Here is a 19,404-nt window from a genome sequence, read left to right as displayed (position 1 = left end):
CACGGAGGTATGCGTGTGTGGCTGCATGAAAGGGTTGCCTGTCTGGCACTGTAAGGGACAAGAGGGTATGGGAGACACACAAGGAAGATGGCAGGAGAAAACAGAAAGGGTATAGGCCTAGGAAAGGCAAGAGGGAGGGAGAGGGGCCGTCTAGGGTGCTAGAGGAGGAGGGGCAGGGAAGGGGCAGACACCTGAAGGAGAAGAGCCCACCCACCCCCCTCCCCAGGTCTCCCCTCCCCCAGCTCCTAGGAAGGAAATTAGGAGGCCACTGCAGATAGGTTTGGGTCATTTCCACATGCTTTATTCCAGCAATCAAAATAATTAAAAACATCTCAAATTATTATACACATACAAAATAGGTACAGAGTCTCTCGCTTCCTCCCACCCCTAGGGGGAAAACTGCTTTGTGCTTTGGGAAATTGTGCTCTGAAACCCAGTGAGAGAGGGTGCAGGACAGACTGAGAGAAAGGCCGTGAAAATGGGATGCAGCTCCAGGAGGGGAGAGGGTTTCAGAGGAGGGAGAGGTGGGGAGACAGAGGCAAGAGGCCTGAGGAGGTGAGAGGCGCCCAGGGGGATGAAGAGAGGGTGGAGAGTGAGTGACGCTGGAGGCGGCACTCTCTCCCACATTCAATAGCACCTTTAGAAAATTCACATGCGTCCCCATCCACAAGGAAAAAAAACAAAGAATCAAAAAAGACTTTGAACAAAAAGGAACATTTGCTGGCCTGAGGGGGGGGTGTTTCCACTTCCATAGCACCAGTGACTCCCTCCCCACCCCACCCCTTCACAGAGATGTAGCACCTTTGATATAAAACGAGGGCGCCCGTCCACCCTGCCCCCGCCCCGCCCCCCTGCAGTTGCCTCGGTGACACAAAGACAAGAACGAGGTAGTCTTTCAGCAATGCAGTTACACAAGGAGCAGGCAGTCGCTCCCACCCAGCCAGGTTGCAGGGGGATGTCGCGTTTCCCGAATCCGATGTTTCTGCTCTGTCTTGGCCCCTCCTGACTTTCCTCCAAACCTGGTGTTGAAGGGCCAGTGGTCCCCCTGGCATGCTCCCCTCAAAAAACAAAGAGGGAATGTTGCCGGGGCCACAGGGATGCCAGATGGTAAAGCTTCTTTGGCAGTCTGAGGACTCCAGGTCCCCCAGGGTTTGGGGGCTCTGGGTGAAGGGAGTGGGCTGGGAGTGTGGGGGCCACTTGGGTGTTTCAGCATTGCCTTTGGTTGCTGGGCAGACAATGCACTGTTTCCTGTGTCTTTTGGGGAGACTTAGATTTGGGGACCAGTGGAGGGGAAGCCCTAAGAAGGCATGGAGAAAGGAGCAGAAAGGGCAGTGCTGGGGTGTCATAAGCCCAACGGGCAGAAAAGGACTTACCCCCACGTGGGTCTTCAAGCAAGTGGACCAAGCTTCCTTTTTTTAAAAAGTTATTTATTTATTCTTTTTTTTTTTTTTGGTAAGGTTGAATGCACTTTTGGTGTTTGGTCATGTTCAGTTGGTCAAAGATAAAAACTAAGTTTGAGAGATGAATGCAAAGGAAAAAAAATATTTTCCAAAGTCCATGTGAAATTGTCTCCCATTTTTTGGCTTTTTGGGGGTTTCAGTTTGGGTTGTTTGTCTGTTTCCAGAGTCAGGGGCAAGTGGGTTGGGTGGGAGGGAGCCAGGCTGGGGTGGAAGGAGTTTACAGGAAGCAGACAGAGCCGATGTCGAAGCCAAATTCCTGGTCTGGGGCGCCAACGTCCAAGGGAGCCACATCGATGATGGGCAAGCGGGAGGTCTTGGTGGTTTTGTATTCGATCACTGTCTTGCCCCAGGCTCCGGTGTGACTCTGGGGTGAAGGGGAGACAATGGGAGAGGGGCGTCACCAAGTGGCAGTGAGGGGGTGGGGGGACGGGGCCTGCCGGGAAAGCCAAAGACCAGCACAGGGGCCCTGCTGGACTCACCGTGCAGCCATCGTAGGTGACGCTGTAGGTGAAGCGGCTGTTGCCCTCGGCCCGGATCTCGATCTCGTTGGAGCCCTGGAGGAGCAGGGCCTTCTTGAGGTTGCCGGTCTGCTGGTCCATGTAGGCCACGCTGTTCTTGCAGTGGTAGGTGATGTTCTGGGAGGCCTCGGTGGACATCAGGCGCAGGAAAGTCAGCTGGATGGCCACATCGGCAGGATCGGAGCCCTGGCCGCCGTACTCGAACTGTGGGGGTGGCAGAGCGAGCAGCGAATGGCTGTTTGAGCCCCCAGTCCTGGCCTCCCTCTCTGGACTCCTGCGAGGGCATCCCCGAGAACCCCACTTCCAGAGGTGGCATCCCCTGCCCCCCAGGCACCCTATGTCTGAGCCAGTATCAAGGCCCCCAGTCTCCCGTCTCCCAGCCCATCACACTTCGCAGAGGTCTGGCCCACCCAGGACCTACCCTCAGGCCCTTCTGAGCCCGGGGCCAGCCGCCTCTGTTAGGACCGGCCACAAGGTCCAGCTCACGCACCTGGAATCCGCCGGTCATGCTCTCGCCGTACCAGACGTGCCTCTTGTCCTTGGGGTTCTTGCTGATGTACCAGTTCTTCTGGGCCACGCTGGGCTGAGTGGGGTACACACAGGTCTCACCAGTCTCCATGTTGCAGAAGACCTTAATGGCATCCAGGTTGCAGCCTTGGTTGGGGTCAATCCAGTATTCTCCTGGGGTGGGGCAAGGTCAGATGGCATCAGGGGATGTATGGGATGATGGCCCCTCAGGGCTCGGCCCCATCACGGCAGGAGAGGGAGGCACAGCTGGGTCGGCCCTCACCGCTCTTCCAGTCGGGGTGGCACATCTTGAGGTCACGGCAGGTGCGGGCGGGGTTCTTGCGGCTGCCCTCAGGGCTCCGGATGTTCTCGATCTGCTGGCTCAGGCTCTTGAGGGTGGTGTCCACCTCGAGGTCACGGTCACGGACCACATTGGCATCATCAGCCCGGTAGTAGCGGCCACCATCGTGAGCCTTCTCTTGAGGTGGCTGGGGCAGGAAGCTCAAGTCGTAGCCACCGCTGGGAGGACCGGGGGGACCAGGGGGTCCAGGAGGGCCGGGAGGACCCTGGGCAGAGAGGGAGGAGAGGGAGGATTACTGGGGCTCAGTGCTTTCAGGGCTGGGGGCCATGGGCAGGAAGGGAGGAGAGTGGGGATTACTGGGGCTCGGTGCTTTCAGGGCTGGGGGCCATGGGCAGGAAGGGAGGAGAGTGGGGATTACTCGGGCTCGGTGCTTTCAGGGCTGGGGGGCCATGGGCAGACAGGGTTGGGGGACTTACAGCAGGACCAGCATCACCAGTGCGACCTCGAGGCCCAGGGGGACCGATGGGGCCTGGGAGACCATTGAGTCCATCTTTGCCAGGAGTACCAGCAGAGCCAGGGGGACCCTGCAGGGAGGAAGCTGGTTGGAGAAAGCCTTCCAGAAAGCAGGGGTCCACTCCAGGTCTGGCAGAGAAGCCCATCTCCCACTTTGCTTGGCTCAGACTCCCCAGCCTTCTTACGGCTTATTCCCACGGAAACTTTGTGGGAGGAAGTGGGGAGGGAGAGGCCAAAGGCCTCATAAGGTTGTCCACAGACCCCATTCCTTTCTTTCCTCCCCTGCTCCAGACCCTTCTCCAGAGAGGCGAGGGGCCCAGGAAGAACAGACAAACAGACGATGACTCACGCGGGGACCAGCAGGACCAGAGGCTCCAGAAGGACCTTGCTCACCAGGAGAGCCCTGTAGGAGCGATGGGAAGGCAGTTCAGGCCAAGCGTTGGTCAGAGGCGGTCAGCAACGGCCCCCTGCCACAAACCGCGTCACGCTGGAAGCCTAGCCCCAGGGTGTCCATAGGCTGAGACCCCTCCCACGACCCCTCTTTGTGCACTCTTCACCCTCCTAGAAGCTACTTGGAAATGCCCACTGGTCTTCAGACCCCAGTTCCCACTAGCGAGGAGAAGGAAACTAAGGTAAAGTGTCCTCCCCATCACACAGCAGGGCTTGGGGAGATGATGAAAGAAGACGCAATGTCAACTCGGGGCTGGGGAGGGGCTGAGCATACTCACGGGAGGGCCAGGGGGACCCTGGAGACCGGAGAAGCCACGGTGACCCTTAATGCCTCTGTCGCCCTGTTCGCCTGTCTCACCCTTGTCACCACGGGGGCCTTGGGGTCCCTAGAAGAGAGACAAGGACAGGCCGTCAGGTGAAAGTTCTGTTAGCACTGAGGGGGGTATAGTCCCCACCTGGACAAGGGTTCTGAGGATGATGTAAGGGCCAGAGCAGGGCACTTACAGCGGGGCCACGGGCACCAACGGGGCCAACGGGACCAGCAGGACCAGCAGGACCCTAGGGAGAGCAAAGAGAGGATTAGATCCTGGTTGGAGGAGCTCGGCTCAGGGCTGGAACAGCCTGAGCTACAGATGAAATCTCCCCTTGGCCAAATCCCTTCACATCTGTTCCTGCCACATCCATCCCTCCTGACCCCAGGTGAATCTTCAAGCAGATTTAGGCTGTGTAAGCTGGGGCGAGCACCTGGGAACAAACCCCCTTCTTTGGGGGAAACAGGGTACTGGCTGCGGAGGGGCCTTGAGGCTGAGCTGTGGCTCAACTTTTTTTTTTTTCCTAATAAACATTCCAAACTGAGTTTGGAGCAGAGGAACGTTTACAGCAGGGCCAAGCAAAGAGAATGGTGAGGAGGGTTCAGGTTCAAAAAATCCAAACTCCTATGGCTCAGTTTTTTCAGGAAGACCAAGGGCCAGACATCTTGCAAGTCCTCCTCTCTTCCCCTGCCTAGGTGAAGTCAAGTGTCCACCTGCAGATCCCCCGGCAGGTCTGGAGAGTCCCTGGCCTGAGCAGAAGCAGCAAGCCAGGCCCAGCGACTTACAGTCTCACCACGATCACCACTCTTGCCAGCAGGCCCGACAGGGCCAGGGGCACCGGGAGCACCAGGAGCACCAGGAGGTCCAGCAGGGCCGGTCTCACCACGGTCACCCTGAGAAGAGAGAGGGAAATCCAGTGAGCCGCAGCTGAAGCGGCCCGGTAGGAGTGGCTGTGGGGCTGTGGTCCTGGGTGCAGCCGTCTCACCTTGGCGCCAGGAGCACCATCTCGTCCAGGGGATCCTTCAGCACCAGGAGCTCCCTGCGGGGGGGCGGGGAGGTGAACATCAGCCAAGGAAAGGGAGCCTCAGGCCAAGGCCCAAAGGGCCACAGTGATGGCACTGGGGTGTGGGGCTGGCAACCATGTACCTCACGTCCAGACTCGCCAGGGGGTCCAGCCAATCCAGGGGGGCCCATGGGACCAGGGGGGCCACGTTCACCACTTGCTCCAGAAGGACCTTGTTTGCCGGGTTCACCCTGAGGGAGAAGAAAGAGTCAGGCCAGAGATGGGGTGGAAGAGAGCCTGATGGTCCCTCACATTTGCCCTTGCTGATCATACCACCCCCATCCTGATCATACCACCCCCATCCTGCACCCTCCAAATCCTGCAAAGGTCCTGCCCCAAGATAAGGGGGCACTCACAGAGGGGCCAGGAAGACCAGGGAAGCCTCTTTCTCCTCTCTGACCGGGCAGGCCGACCACACCACGCTGTCCAGCAATACCCTGAGGTCCAGGAGTGCCAGGAGCGCCCTGTGGTGTGGGTGCAGACAGGGGTGAGATGACTCCCAATGGCCAGGGACGACACCCCCCAACTCTGGACCCCTCTGGAGGGGTCACTTACAGCAGGTCCGTCAGCACCAGGGGCTCCTTTCTCACCAGCGGGGCCAGGGGGACCAGGGGGACCGACTTCACCGGCACGCCCAGCGGGGCCAGTCTCACCACGGGGGCCTTTGCTGCCTTCTTTGCCAGCAGGGCCAGGAGGGCCAGGGGGTCCAGCATTTCCCTGGATGGGGAGAATTGCAACTGTCAGAGTCCAGCAGATTCTGGAGCATTCCTGAGGCCTCAGTCAGGCCCTCCACACTCTTGACAGCCTGTGTCCCACACCTTCCCAGACCAGTGGAGTCTCCACCACGGACACTTACAGAGGGGCCGGGGGGACCGACTCGGCCAGCAGCACCTGGGAAACCAGTAGCACCCTGAAGAAGAGGACAAAGAAGTGATCAGAGGGAGAACACCCCCTCACCTGGCCCAGCTGCCCCGCCTCCAAATGCTGCCCGGGGGAAACTTCAGCGGAGAGGCAGGGTGGGTACTCACAGGGGGGCCAGCGCTGCCGCGAGCACCTTTGGGTCCGGGAGCACCAACGTTACCCTGGAGGAGAACACAGAGGCATCAAGGCTGGGCCGATCCTGGGCCAGCCTGCTGGCAGCTTGGGCCTAAACAGTGAGATACTCACAATGGGGCCAGGGGGTCCAGCAGGCCCAGCAGGCCCGGGGGGCCCAGCGTCACCTTTAGCACCAGCATCACCAGGTTCGCCTTTAGCACCAGGTTGGCCATCAGCACCCTGGGGGAGGAGGGAGCGTGGTGAGTGGAGGAGAGGTCTGTGCTCACCCAGGAAGTCAGCCTAGGGGGCACCGGAACTCCAGGCGGGAAGACGCTTTCAATGGGAGACAATCTCCCCTCCACCCGCCTGTAAACCCGGCCACCGCCTCTGTCCTCATCCAATCACCCAAGGCCCCAGGTCCTAGTTGGGGATGGAAGATAAAAAGGATCTTGGTACTCACAGGGGGGCCAGCGAAGCCAGCAGGGCCGGGGGGACCAGGCTCACCACGGTCACCCTAGAAGAGAAGGAGGCAAATTGGGAGAGGCCCTGATTCGGGGGAAGGCAGGTGAGGATGGACAGGAGGGTGGGGAGGAGGGCCTGAGGAGCACTGCCCAGGGACCAGAGCAAGTGGGAGCTAAGGTGAGAAGGGACAGAAAGAGAGCTGGGGGGCACATGGAGAGAAGGGCCAGGTACGGGGCCTTAACCAGGTCTTCTGTACTTACGGGGGCGCCACGAGCTCCAGTGGGACCGGCTGGGCCGCTAGGACCAGTTTCACCCTGAAAGGAAGGGACAAGAGGCTCAGGATCAGGGTGCCACGCTGAATACTCCTGCCCGATGACCCCAGGAGAGTCCTCCTCCCTCCTGGTCACCCCACCGTTGGGTTGCCAGGTTGGAGTGGCAGGAGATGCCTCCCTAGCAGAGCCGTGCCCAGGCTCACAAGGGAAGCTGTGTGTTAGGGAAGAAGGTGAGAAGGGGGCCATCTCACCTTGTCACCAGGGGCACCAGCGGGGCCAGGAGGACCGATGGGACCAGTCAGACCACGGACGCCATCTTTGCCAGGAGCACCATCAGCACCTTTGGGACCAGCATCCCCCTAAAGACACAGGAAAGCCTGAGACTTCTGGCGTGGGGCAAGGAGGTGACCTTCAGCATCCTGCTTGTGTCTGGGACCCCTCCCCAGCTTATGTTTGCCCTGCCCCGACATGTGCAAAGAACATAAGAACTTTCAGGGGAAAGACGCCTGTGTGGGGATTCCCAGGAAAGACCTGGGTTCCATCCCTGGGTCAGCAAGATCCCCTGGAGAAGGAAACGGCAACCCACTCCAGTACTCTTGCCTGGGAAATCCCATGGATAGAGGAGCCTGGTGAGCTACAGTCCAGGGGTTGGAAAGAGTTGGACACGACTGAGCGACTAACACTTTAGGCTAAGAAGCTCCCAAATAAGGGATCCCTAGTCTAGGAGGCACCCATTCTTGCTTGTCACCATGGTAACACATGGGAAGGGCAGGGCCTGAACTATAGGTAGATGATAACCAAGAGGCCAGAGAAGGAGGATTAAGAAGAGGAAAACACCCGAGGGAGCAGAAATAAAGATGCTGAGGGATTCAAAGCAGAGAGAGATGGGAACTACACAAAGCTCGAGGGAGGGGGAGTTCAACTTACTCTGTCACCCTTAGGGCCTGGAAGGCCAGCTGCACCTCGTTCACCAGGCATTCCTTGAAGGCCAGGGGCACCCTGGCTACCGGGGGCTCCAGGGGCACCAGCATCACCCTATGTGACAACCGATAAGACTGGAGTGAGACTTGGGATCTCAGAACTAGGTCTAGGTCACAACTTTGAGCCTCGTCTTAATTCTCCCAGGCCTGGTCCTGAGGCCAAAGACAGGCACTAGCTAAGAGAAAAGGCTCACAGCCCAGAACTTCAGGCTGCACATGGACCCTACCCTAGTTTTGTCCCTCCACCCCTCCCAAACATCTAGCTGGCTTTGGTCCCAGCCAGGCGGCCCCCACCACTAGAAGGGTGAGACCTGGTCCCCATGCTGCCCTTACCTTAGCACCATCGTTGCCAGGGGCACCATTGGCTCCACGGGGACCTGCAGGACCGGGCGGCCCTTGCACACCACGCTCGCCGGGGAAACCTCTCTCGCCCTGGAAGGGAAGGACAGGGTGTGTGATGGTGGCTCCAGAAAGAGGCCCAGGTGCAGGGCATCTCTGTGATGCAAGAAGAGGCTCTACTTACTCTTGCTCCAGAGGGGCCGGGGGCACCAAGGTCTCCAGGAACACCCTGAGGGGGAGCAAGGGAGACAGTGAGCAAAACCCACCTTGGCCCTCCCCACTAGAAAACATTCTTGCCCACCTGGGAGCTAGCCCTTAAGAGTCTGTGATGAGAGACCAACCCCTTCTGAGCACTGAACTGGGATTATCTTTCCTCGGGATGTGTCACCTTTCCTGAACTTGAGGTTGAAGGAAAGCCAGAGTATTCCAGCAGCTCTAAAAAGAACTCATCTAGACCCGCAGCCATGCAGCTCCCTCCCAATCCTAGCATGCAGGGGTGCAGCTCTGTGCTCCCCTCTGTGTGGCGTCCTTCACGATGGGAAGCCCTTCCTCAAGTCTAACCTTGCTGCCTCTAGCTGACGGCTGTGTGCTTAGCTAGGAGGGCTGGATTCTCCCTCTGTGTTGCCTGCACTCCCCGTCTCTTCAGCCAGCTGTTACACCTTACCTGTTCACCAGGTTTGCCTGCTTCACCAGGAGGACCAGCAGGGCCGGGGAGACCCTGTGGGTGGGAAATGGGGGAGGGAAGCATGGGCTTAGAATCTGGAAGAAGTGTTCCTCACACCCCTCTCCCAATACCCTGACAGCGTGAGACCTCACCTGGAATCCAGGGGAGCCAGCAGGGCCTTGTTCGCCTCTCTCACCAGCGGGGCCCTGCATGGAGGGAATGCTGTGTTCATGGAAGGCCCAGAGAAGGGGGCAGGGGACTGGCACCCCTTTCCTGCCCTACAGTGCCCCCCTTCCTAGCCCTCCCTGTCAGGGACACTCACAGCAGGTCCTGGGGGTCCCTGAGCTCCAGCTTCTCCGTCTTTGCCAGCAGGACCCTGGGGAAAGAGTTAAAAAGGGGGTAGAGTGGTGAGGTGGGTGGGCAGCTGAGGAAGACAGCACAGGTAAGGGGCTTGGAGCTGGGGGTCCTGATGCCCTAGGAATGGGCTTGAGTCTCATATCCCTTCTGCAGGATATAGGGATGGGACATGGGCAGGAAAGTGACAGGAACCGAAAGGAGATACTTACAACAGCGCCAGGGGGTCCAGGAACACCTCGCTCTCCAGCTTTTCCAGGCTCTCCCTGGGGAAAGAGAGGTAGGGTTGAGGGAGTTGAAGTGGGCAACCAGGCCTCCTGGGTCCCTCCTGTTTACTCTGAGTGGCATTTTTAAGGAGCTGTTTCATCTATCAGCTCTGGCCCCGGAGGAAGGCCTCTGTTGGCTTCGACTGCTCCATTTTTTGGCCTCTCCCTGAGCCCTGTCCTCCCAGACACATGCCCCTTAGGCTCCTCTCTCACCCACTTCCCCTTCCTCTCCCCATCATATGCCTGCAGACACCTGAGCTCCGAAGGGCTTTCATTCCTTTGAAATCTCCTTTTGAGCCTCAAAGAACTCACCAAGATCTGGGGATGACTATCATGAAAAAGGCTCATCCTATCCCCAAGTGTGTGTGGGGTGGGGAGCGGGCAACAATACTTATTTCCAGGGATAGAGCAATGGTAGTGAAGCCAAGGAGAGGTCTCTCATTTTATGGAGTAGGGAAACTGAGGCCCAGAGGGGGGCAGTAAGTGGCCCGAGGCCACATAGCAAGTCAGTGGCAGAGCTGGGCCCAGACCCTGGACTCTTCCCCCCATGCCTACCCTCGCCTCAAGTGTGTATGTCCTTGTAACACAACTCCCTGAATACTTACAGCAGCACCTTTAGGTCCAGGGAAACCCATCACGCCAGCCTGACCACGGGCACCGGGAGGGCCTGGGGGTCCAGGGCGGCCATCTTGACCGGCGGGACCCTGAGGACGGAAGGGACACGAGCAGAGGTGAGGGCAGAGGGCGAGAGGTCAGGAGGCGGACAGGGGCCTGGAGGAGGGATACTTACAGGGGGGCCAGTTTTGCCATCAGGACCCGGGCTGCCAGGGCTTCCAGTCAGACCCTGAGGGGGAGGCAGACAGGTGTGAGTGGAGTGATACAGGTGATGGGAGAGGGGCGGTAGGAAGGTGTAGGCCGGGAGGAGGACATTCCAGAATGCGGATCTGTGGTCCTGCTCCAGAGCCCACACAGGATGGGCAGGGTCCTGGGCCACTAACAGACAACAATAAATTCGCTGGGCAGAGTGCTGGAGTCTCACCTTGGCACCGGGCAGACCAGCTTCACCGGGGCGACCAGCTTCACCAGGAGACCCTTTGGGGCCAGCAGGGCCAGGAGCACCGCGTTCACCAGCAGGACCCTAGTTGGGAGAGTCACAGCAATAATTAGGGTTTCAAGTCTGGGCCACTTCATCATGGGCTGGCATCCACCTCCTCCTCCTGGGCCATGGGGCTGGGTGCTTTGAGGGGCACTGGTGGTGGTGAGAAGGTCAAGGTGAGCTGAGTGTGACGAGGTCAGCAGCCCCCGTGTGGGCGCTAATGGACTGGGCGGTGGGGCTGGGAGGGGGCCGATTACATCCGGGAGAGGAAGGTAACGTCCAGGGAGCAGCAGGGTCAGCCTCCCAGTCGTGATGAGAGGTTTACCTTGGGACCAGCAACACCGTCAGAGCCAGGGAAACCACGGCTTCCAGGTCCGCCCTGGGGGAGGAGAGGAGGTCAGCGAGCTCAGACACGTGGGCACCAGGTCGGCACTGGGGTGAAGAAGGGGGCGCTTACACGCTCGCCAGGGGGTCCAGGCAGGCCAGCAGGTCCAGGTTCACCTCGGGCTCCTCGCTTTCCTTCCTCCCCAGCGGGGCCAGGGGGGCCTTGAATACCAGTGGGACCCTGGAGAGGGCAGAGAGGAGGGGGCAGCTTACAGTGAGGGGCTGTCCCGGTGCCAGCTTCAGAGTTGTCTGGAGGCTGGGTCTCTAGCACCGGGGGTTCCGCTTCCTCCCTGGACCACCCCCCAGGGGCTTCTGGGGCAGACAGACGGAGCTGCGAGAGGACTTACGGGCTCTCCCTTGGCGCCAGTGTCTCCTTTGCTGCCAGGAGCGCCGGGCTCACCCTGAGTAGGGGGAGAAGATGAGTGGAGAATGGGTACAGTGCCCAGCTGGCCTGGCCCATCATGCTTCCCAGACGAGGGCCTCAGATCAACATAGGAGGTGGGCAAAAGAGAGACAGTGCTACTTACGCTGTTACCCTTGGGACCAGGGGGGCCACTGGGGCCCTGGGGTCCAGAGGGGCCTCGGGCACCAGGGAAGCCAGGAGCACCAGCAATACCAGGAGCGCCCTGAGGGAGGCAGAACAAATTGAGCCCAGGAGTGGAGGGCACAGGGCAGGTGGAAAGTGGGTACCAGGGGCGGCTCTGAAACCTGCCGGATACGTACATTGGCTCCTTTAGCACCAGGCTGTCCATCAGCACCAGGGTTGCCCTGTGACACAGAGAGAGGTGGGTGAGTGAAAGGCAAGGACTCTGAGTTAGGGAGGAGCATGGGAGCACTGAGGAAGAGATACTTACAGCAGGGCCAGCAGCACCAGCAGGGCCAGGGGGGCCAGGCTCGCCACGTACACCCTGGGGACCTTCAGAACCTCGGGGTCCTTGGGGACCAGCTTCACCCTGGATTGGAAGAAAGGATATGTCAGAAGTCACTCTGGGAACCCAACCTCACCTCCAGATGGCAAGGGGTGAAGGGCCAGGACAGGAGACCAAGAGGCATGACTCAAGATCAGAGAAGAGACCCCTCCCAAGACAGAGATGCTGGGGACTAGGCTTCTCTCTTGATTCTGGGCCCTTCAGGTTTTGGGAGCAAAGAAATGCCCACCCCTTGGCCCACGGGAGCTCTGCTCATTGGAGGGTGGGGGTCTCACCTTAGCACCCACAGCACCAGGGAAACCAGGAGGACCAGCGGGGCCAGTGGGGCCCTGTGAATAAAAGGGCAGTGTTAGCAAGAAGGAAGATGGCAGCTGCAAGTCACAGCCTGGGACAGAAGAGGTCCTGGGGTTGAGACCTGGCCCTGATGCCAGCCACAAGAGCTGACACTGAGGCCCCGCCCCAGTCCCAGGCACCAGAGTCTAAAGGCTGTACTCACAGGGGGGCCAGCAGCACCAGTAGCACCATCATTTCCTCGAGCACCCTGCAGAAGAGCAGAAGTCCCGGTTACACTCACTGAGCGCTGCTCGGTCCCTTAGCTCCTAAGGAGCGCTTTCCAGAGCTCTGGGTTCCCCAAAGGGCCAGTACTTACAGCAGGGCCAGGGGCTCCAGGGCGACCTCTCTCACCAGGCAGACCACGGGGGCCCTGGTAACAAAACCAAGAGAAGCCAAGTGAGATGGAAGACACCCCCTTCTCCCCAAGCCCCCATCCTGCTCCTACAGCCTGCTCCCTCCCTTCCTTCCAGAACTGGACACACTCACCATCTGACCAGGAGCTCCATTTTCACCAGGGCTACCAGGCTCACCCTACAGAGCAGAGAATGGAGTAAGGAATCTGTTCTAGGTGGGACTGTGGAGGAGGTGAATGACCGTGACCGTCACACAGCATCTTACCTTGGGGCCAGCAGGACCAGCATCTCCCTTGGCACCATCCAAACCACTGAAACCCTAAGATAGGAGGGAGGGCCAGCGTGAGACCCTGTGGAGACCGTTGAGCACCCGGACACTCGCTCAGCCCAGAGAAGGAGCCTCAGGAGGTCATCACATCTATCCCCCTGTGTTTGAGCTAGACTAAACCCCAACTGATCCAAGATCTCCCTCCCTCCCTTTATTGGGATTTCTTTCCCAATGAAGGGAAGTTCTCTTGGACATTTACTCTCTGTCCCTTGGAACTTCTTATGTAGCTACCACCCATTGTGATGCATGCCAGGATCCTCTGGGGAAAGGACTAGAATATGACACTGGGACTTTGGGAACTTAGATGATACAAAGGAGACTCACTCTGTGTCCCTTCATTCCAGGGAGGCCAGCTGTTCCAGGCAATCCCCGAGCACCCTGGAGAGGAACGCAAAAGACAAAGGCAGAGCCATTAGAAGACTCCACTGTGGACACAGCTCCCAGAGGAAGCCCCAGTGCAGCAAGGCCTGAGGCAGCCACACCATCCTGCTCACCTGAGGTCCGGGAGGCCCGCGCTCACCAGGACGACCAGGCTTTCCAGCTTCACCCTGAGAGAAAGAGAAAAGGCCATCATGCCCATGCCCCCAGAGTTGGAAAAGAATGGGAGGCTTGGGTTTTCTTGGGATTGTTGAGAGTCAGGCTTCGGGACCCCAAATCCTATCTCAGTTTAAATGTACTGTGAAACACTCGCTTGGTGAATTTTGCCTCCCTCCAAAGAATTTCTGTTTATTTCTGTCACCAGCATCTTAATCTCACCACATGGAGTGAAAACCTGAGGTTACACCTAGGGAAGCCGTTCATGTCAAGGACAGAGTTGGAGACTGCTTAAGGTGACTGAGGTGAGGGGAGGGACAGCTACGTCTGTTAGGAAGACGGGGAAACATCCCAGGTAGCTCCCTATTCAAGGGCAGTCCCATACGTCAGGGAGAACATGTCCGTCTTTCTCTGGGTGTCACTCCCAAAGGTGGTGGAGGAACTAGGGTAGAGATTGCAGGAGCCTACCCATGGACAGGTGGTGGGGGTCAGATGGTGTGTCCTCACCAGGGCTACTTACATCATCTCCGTTCTTGCCAGGGGGGCCAGGGGGACCACGGGGACCCATGGGACCCTAGAGGTGACAGGAAGAGAGGATGTTAGAATGACCAGGATAAGGAGAAAAGAAGGGGAAGGCTAGGATTGGAAGAAGGAGGTAACAAAGACTCCAGATGGTGGACCTTCAATAGGAGAATCCATATATTTGCAGAGGGGGTGTATATTTGCATAGAGAATGCAAATCAGGGGTCACTTACTGAGGCTCCGGGCTCGCCAGGCTCACCAGGGGGGCCTTGGAAACCTTGGGGACCCTGGAGGACAAGGAGAGAGGGGTAGGGTTAGAAGGACAGGTCCTTGCCAACATGTCCTCCATCTCACCAAGAGATCTCTGAGTACTTTCCTTGCCCTCATGCCAATCCTCCCTCTAAAGCCCAAAGGGGTGTAGACATCCTGGATACTCACAGGTGCGCCAGGGGGGCCAGGGAGACCACGAGGACCAGAAGGACCCTATGGAAGGAAAAGACAGAGAGGCCAGAGTGAAGCCTCGGTAGGAAAGTTTATCTCCCATGGTTCCTGTTTGGCCCACCCAGCTGCCTCATGTTCTGTCTGGATTCTGAGGTCCCAAAAGTCACCTTGACCTCCCAAGTTATCTAAGTCACCCTATGCGCCTTCACTGGCCCGTCTGCTCTTTTTCTGCCCTCTACATCGTCTGCTGATGTCTCACCATGGGACCAGGCACGGAAATTCCTGTTGATTTCTCATCATAGCCGTAAGACAACTGGGGAGCAAAGTTCTGGAAGAGAGAGTGCATGAGAAAACAGGGTCAGGGCAGTGAGTTGAAAGGCAGAAGATATCACCAGTAATGGGACACAATGATATCACATTCTCTATGCAGTACAGCTGCACGACCTGTGGCACAGTCTTGCCCAAAACGTATCATTGGAATCTAATCAGGAAGACACACCCAACAAACCCAATTTAAGAGACAGTCTACAAAACAACTGGCTTTTGCAAAACAGTTCAGTGTCATGAAAGACAAGGAAAGCCTGAGGAATGTTCCAGGTGAAAGGAAACTAAAGAGACATGATAATTAAAATGTAATTCATAACCCTGGATTGGATCTTGAACCAGGGGGGACAAATGGTGTAAAGGACATTATGGAGAACACTGGTGAGGGTTTGAATATGGACTGCATATTAGATAACAGTATCACATCAACGTTAAATTTCAAAAATGTACTCATTATGTAATGCTCATGTAAGAGAACGTTTTAGCTCTTAGAAAATACACACTAAAGTATTTAGGAGAAAAGGGACACAATACCAGCAAATTACTCTCAGATGGTTCAGAGAAAACCCCCCGATAATTTTACATATACATGGAGATTGATAAAGCAAATGTGACAAATTGCGAACGATATATGAAAGTTCTTTGCATTATTCTTGCAACTCTTCTCCCCCTTTTCCCCTATGAGTTTGACATTATTTCAAAAAAACAAAGTAGGCCATCTGCCAAAACAAAACAAAACCCAGCAAACGAAAACAGCGGCGCGAGCAGGAGTCGGGGTGTGGGGGTGGGGGTGGGGTGGGGCAGGGCTGGCTCCTAAGGCCTTCCACAGAAGCCTCGACTCTCCACTTACTCCTCCGAGGCCAGGGGGTCCGGGAGGTCCGGGGGGTCCAGGGGGTCCGGGAAGTCCAGGTTGTCCAGGGATGCCATCTCGGCCAGGGGGGCCGGCGGGTCCCTGCGGCGGGAAAGGGCAGGCCTGGTGAGCGCAGGCCGGGAGCCATGCCCACTCACCTCCCCCAACAGCCGCGAGAGGGCGCCGCTTACCCTTGGGCCTCGGGGGCCAGTGTCTCCTTTGGGTCCCTGTGGGGTTGCAGGAGAGGAAGCAAAAGGAACCGGGTTAGAGAAGACCCGTGAAGAGTCCTGGGGGGCGGGGTGTGGCTAGAGTCGACGGCAAAGGGGCAGAGGATTACCTCGACTCCAGTGGTTTCTTGGTCCGTGGTTGATTCTGGGGGGGTGGGGAGAGACAGGACTTAGAGGCAAGGTTTGCTCCAGGTGCTGCCAGAGCCAGAGGCCTCCCCTGACAGGGGCTAAGGAGCGTCCCCCCTTATATCCCCCAGCCCCCGCCCGCCCCGGCCCAGGCCCCGAGCTATACCCTGGCCTTCGGGGCAGACGGGGCAGCATTCGTCCGTGGGGACTTTGGCGTTAGGACAGTCCTTAAGTTCGTCGCAGATCACGTCATCGCACAGCACGTTGCCGTTGTCGCAGACACAGATCTGGCAGGGCACGGGTTTCCACACGTCTCGGTCATGGTACCTGAGGCCGTTCTGTACGCAGGTGACTGGTGGGACTGGGGCAAGACGGGCAGATGGGGGCTGTCAGCGGCGCGCGAGTCCCCCACCTCGGGGCTCCAGGTACCCCAACCCCACCGTCCCTTCCCTTCGGTCTTAGAAGCACATTTAGCTTTTCCATTTCCCGCCTTTCCATTTTTTGTCCTTTTGTTTTTCCTTTCCCCAAATCCGTAAACGCTCATCTGCTCCTCATCAGAGCCAGTGACAGCGCCGAGGCGCCTGGCCAGGACAGCTATAACTCTTTCCAGTTCTCAGGAATTTAAACAAAGCTTTAGGCCGGGGTCGCTTCCAACTGTAACCTCAGCCCATTGGCGCTGAAGCCAAGTGAAATAAAAAGGCATTGGGTGGGGGTGGGGGCGGGGACGGGGGATGGAGGAGTGGGAAGAGAGGCGCCCCATCCCGAGGGCAGGCTTGTGGGGCGTGACCTTGGTTGGAGACCTCAGAGGAAAATGGGAGGAGAGATGGGAGGTTCAACCCAGATTCCGCCCCATTCCAGGGGCAGGTGGGATGGCGTGGGCGGGGCTAAGAGGATGGGGTGGGGCTGATTGGCGTGGGATCCCGCCCAGAGACCTGAAATGTACGGTAAAAATAGGGTACGCCCCAACTCCGGCGCCCAGACATCTCAAAAGGCCTAGCTCAGGGACAACCCCCGTTTCCCAAAGCCAGCCAGTGCTCCGGGTCACTTCTTAGTCAAAGAACCAGAAAGTCCGCAACAGTAAGTGGTTAGTTAACCACGCCCACCGCAATCTTCTACCGAGACGGCCACTAGGGCGACACTAAGCAATTTCCCCAAACTAGCTATTTCTTTTAGAGACAGGGGCTATCCCATCTCCAGCTTTATTTTCCAGATCTAGAGGTGGGGTCCACACCCAGCAACAATCCCGGTCTTCCCGCTCCAGCTCCTGCGCGGGGAAGCGCTGGATAAGGACGCGCACTGCCCAGTGTAGATCAGCAGAGGGCGCAAAGACCCTGCGTGGCCAAGTCCGCGCCAAAGTTTCTCATCATTCAACCCGCCTACTCTCTGCGCCCCCTCCCCCCTCAGTCCAAGACCTCCGCGGCCCCAGGAACACTGCTAGCCCGCAGAGAGGGCCAACAGTCTTTCCTGATGAATCATCCCATAGCCTTCCTGATCACTGTTACATCTTGGACTCCAATTTCCCAACTCGGCGCCTCCATCCCATCTTCGACGTACTTTCCCCAAAACCGGTGCCCAGACCCTATTTCTCCCGCTGTACTTCACAGTGCGCGCCCAGAACTCCTCCTGCGCCAATTCTTGCCGTGCAGCATCCTCCCCTCTTACTCCTGGGGGGCCTTCATCAACACCCCGTCGCAGAGAGGGCACCGATCAAGAGCCCTCACCATCTTCCTTCCATCCCTGAGCCTCCGGAGCATCCAGAGCCTCAGTTTAAGTCGCAGACCCCCGGGACCGAGCGCAGGGCAGGAGAGCAAGCAGCCCTACACTCCCAATAGTTTGGGACTTACTGTCTTCTTCTTGGCCTTCTTCCTGGCCCTCCTCTTGGCCGTGCGTCAGGAGGGCGGTGGCCGCTAAGAGGAGCAGGAGCCGGAGGTCCACAAAGCTGAACATGTCTAGACCCTAGACATGTAGACTCTTTGCGGCTGGGGTGGGGGTTAGCGTCCGCTCATGCGTGGCCTCACACTCCGCGTGCCTCCTGCTCCGACCCCGAGGAGAAACTCCCGTCTGCTCCGACCACCGGCCCGGGCCCCTTTTATACCATCCTGATGGAGAGCGGGGAGGAACCCTGCCCCCGGGAGAGGGGGAGCCGGCTGCCCGTCCCCCAGCCAATCAGAGTTGCCTGGCCCGGCCCCCAATTTGGGAGTCGGAACCGAGAGGGGGAGGAGGAGGGAAGGAAAGGGAGTCCACCGCACATCTCCCCCCTTCGCAGCTCTGCCTCCCCAGCCCCCCAGTTCAGTCTGGGCCAGAGATGCTGCCGCTGGGGTGCGGCTAGGTCCTCAACATACTGTCCGCTAAATAGTGGGTAGGGGCGCCTCTTCGGCTTTCTTTCTAGGACCCCCAGTCTCAAGGAGGGGGCTGGAATTGGGGAGCTGGTTAGGGAGGCTTTCAAAGATGGAAGGACTCGGGGTAATTGGGAGAGGGTCCTGCTCGCCCTGCCTTGTTCGCCCTCCTGACACCCAGAGCAAGAGCTCCGGGATGGGTATGGAGAGGCAGCTGGGGACCACTTTGAAGCAGGAGAACCAGAGAATTTAAAAAGATGTGCCTGTTTTAGGGTGTCTTCTGGTGTGGCTGGGGTATGGAATATTTGGGGAACAAGATAGATTCATTTATAGACATTAAGAATCAGATCCTTAGGATGGGTTTTTGTTTTGAGGACATCAATTCTGCAATGCCTGAGGCCCCAGGATAGACTCAAATGCTCTCCCCTAAACCCTAGCATGATTGAAAGAGATGGGGTGAGGGAGGTTGCTGAGGCACTGAGTGAAAAATTTGAGTATGTGGTCTCTCCAGAAGGAAGCTTTGGTGTTGAGTGATGGGGCAGCAGGGTGGTGGTGGAAAATTGCTAGGGTTTTTCCACCCCAGGGGCAGTAAGTTTGCACGGAAGGGCCATGGACACTGGTGAATTAGAAAAGGGTCTTGTGTTAGGGTCTGTCGCGGCCATGGTCACAGCCTGTTTAGACACCCTTCTACCCAGCACAGTCAAACTGGAGAGAACTGTATTGGAGAGCACTTGACAAGAGAGAGGGTGCTCCTTCTGGAGGCCGCATAAAGCTCTGTCTCTGTCTGTACCTGGATTCAGGGTTGGGGACATATGGGAGAATTGGGGTGTCTGGGGGAAGACTTGCCTTGGAGGTCTGAGGTGGAATTACAGGTGAGTGACATTATTTTAGAGGACGTTTCTCTCTGCCTCACCTCTTTCCTGGAAACCCAGGGCATCGCTCTTTGTCCCTGGAACCAGGAGAGAATCATCTACACTCTGAAAAGCGCTGGAGACCCCAAGAACAACAGGCTATATTAGGAGATGACTCTAGAAGCCAGCGTCCTGCCTTCTCTGTGTCCCAACCTCCCACCAGTACTGTACCCCAACTCCAATCTATCCAGGTTCCTGGTCCTGCCAAAGTCTGT

The 19,404-nt window shown here is 57.8% G+C and overlaps 1 protein-coding gene across 1 annotated transcript; it reads right to left on the bottom strand.

Moving 5' to 3' along the window:
* Positions 1 to 859: 859 nt before the first annotated feature.
* COL1A1 (collagen type I alpha 1 chain) lies at positions 860 to 17,994 on the bottom strand. The gene is made up of 51 exons (XM_052658408.1): positions 17,787 to 17,994; positions 16,109 to 16,303; positions 15,927 to 15,961; positions 15,781 to 15,816; positions 15,590 to 15,691; positions 14,675 to 14,743; positions 14,413 to 14,457; positions 14,208 to 14,261; positions 13,973 to 14,026; positions 13,413 to 13,466; positions 13,243 to 13,296; positions 12,856 to 12,909; positions 12,724 to 12,768; positions 12,554 to 12,607; positions 12,401 to 12,445; positions 12,180 to 12,233; positions 11,830 to 11,928; positions 11,699 to 11,743; positions 11,503 to 11,601; positions 11,323 to 11,376; positions 11,049 to 11,156; positions 10,917 to 10,970; positions 10,535 to 10,633; positions 10,286 to 10,339; positions 10,101 to 10,199; positions 9,442 to 9,495; positions 9,198 to 9,251; positions 9,028 to 9,081; positions 8,876 to 8,929; positions 8,396 to 8,440; positions 8,206 to 8,304; positions 7,820 to 7,927; positions 7,144 to 7,251; positions 6,881 to 6,934; positions 6,619 to 6,672; positions 6,291 to 6,398; positions 6,152 to 6,205; positions 5,980 to 6,033; positions 5,679 to 5,840; positions 5,480 to 5,587; positions 5,207 to 5,314; positions 5,046 to 5,099; positions 4,846 to 4,953; positions 4,254 to 4,307; positions 4,028 to 4,135; positions 3,649 to 3,702; positions 3,263 to 3,370; positions 2,769 to 3,051; positions 2,469 to 2,659; positions 1,940 to 2,182; positions 860 to 1,824 (listed from the first exon to the last, which is right to left on the bottom strand). Exons 1-51 carry the CDS (start codon positions 17,887 to 17,889, stop codon positions 1,678 to 1,680), a joined length of 4,392 nt encoding a protein of 1,463 aa, XP_052514368.1. The 5' UTR covers positions 17,890 to 17,994; the 3' UTR covers positions 860 to 1,677.
* Positions 17,995 to 19,404: the final 1,410 nt, after the last annotated feature.

This window comes from Budorcas taxicolor, chromosome 19, assembly GCF_023091745.1.
Source record: "Budorcas taxicolor isolate Tak-1 chromosome 19, Takin1.1, whole genome shotgun sequence".
NCBI classification, from domain to species: Eukaryota; Metazoa; Chordata; class Mammalia; order Artiodactyla; family Bovidae; genus Budorcas; species Budorcas taxicolor.
The sequence above is the reverse complement of the archived record's forward strand: the minus strand, read 5'-3'. Positions and strand labels throughout refer to the sequence as shown.

Coding starts and splice junctions, on each gene's coding strand:
- COL1A1 (XM_052658408.1), bottom strand. CDS start 17,889: ATGTTCAGCTTTGTGGACCTCCGGCTCCTGCTCCTCTTAGCGGCCACC. Junction 12,608..12,723: donor ATGGAGCTCCTGGTCAGATG/GTGAGTGTGTCC, acceptor TTTTGTTACCAG/GGCCCCCGTGGTCTGCCTGG. Junction 6,206..6,290: donor CTGGACCCCCTGGCCCCATT/GTGAGTATCTCA, acceptor GTTCTCCTCCAG/GGTAACGTTGGTGCTCCCGG.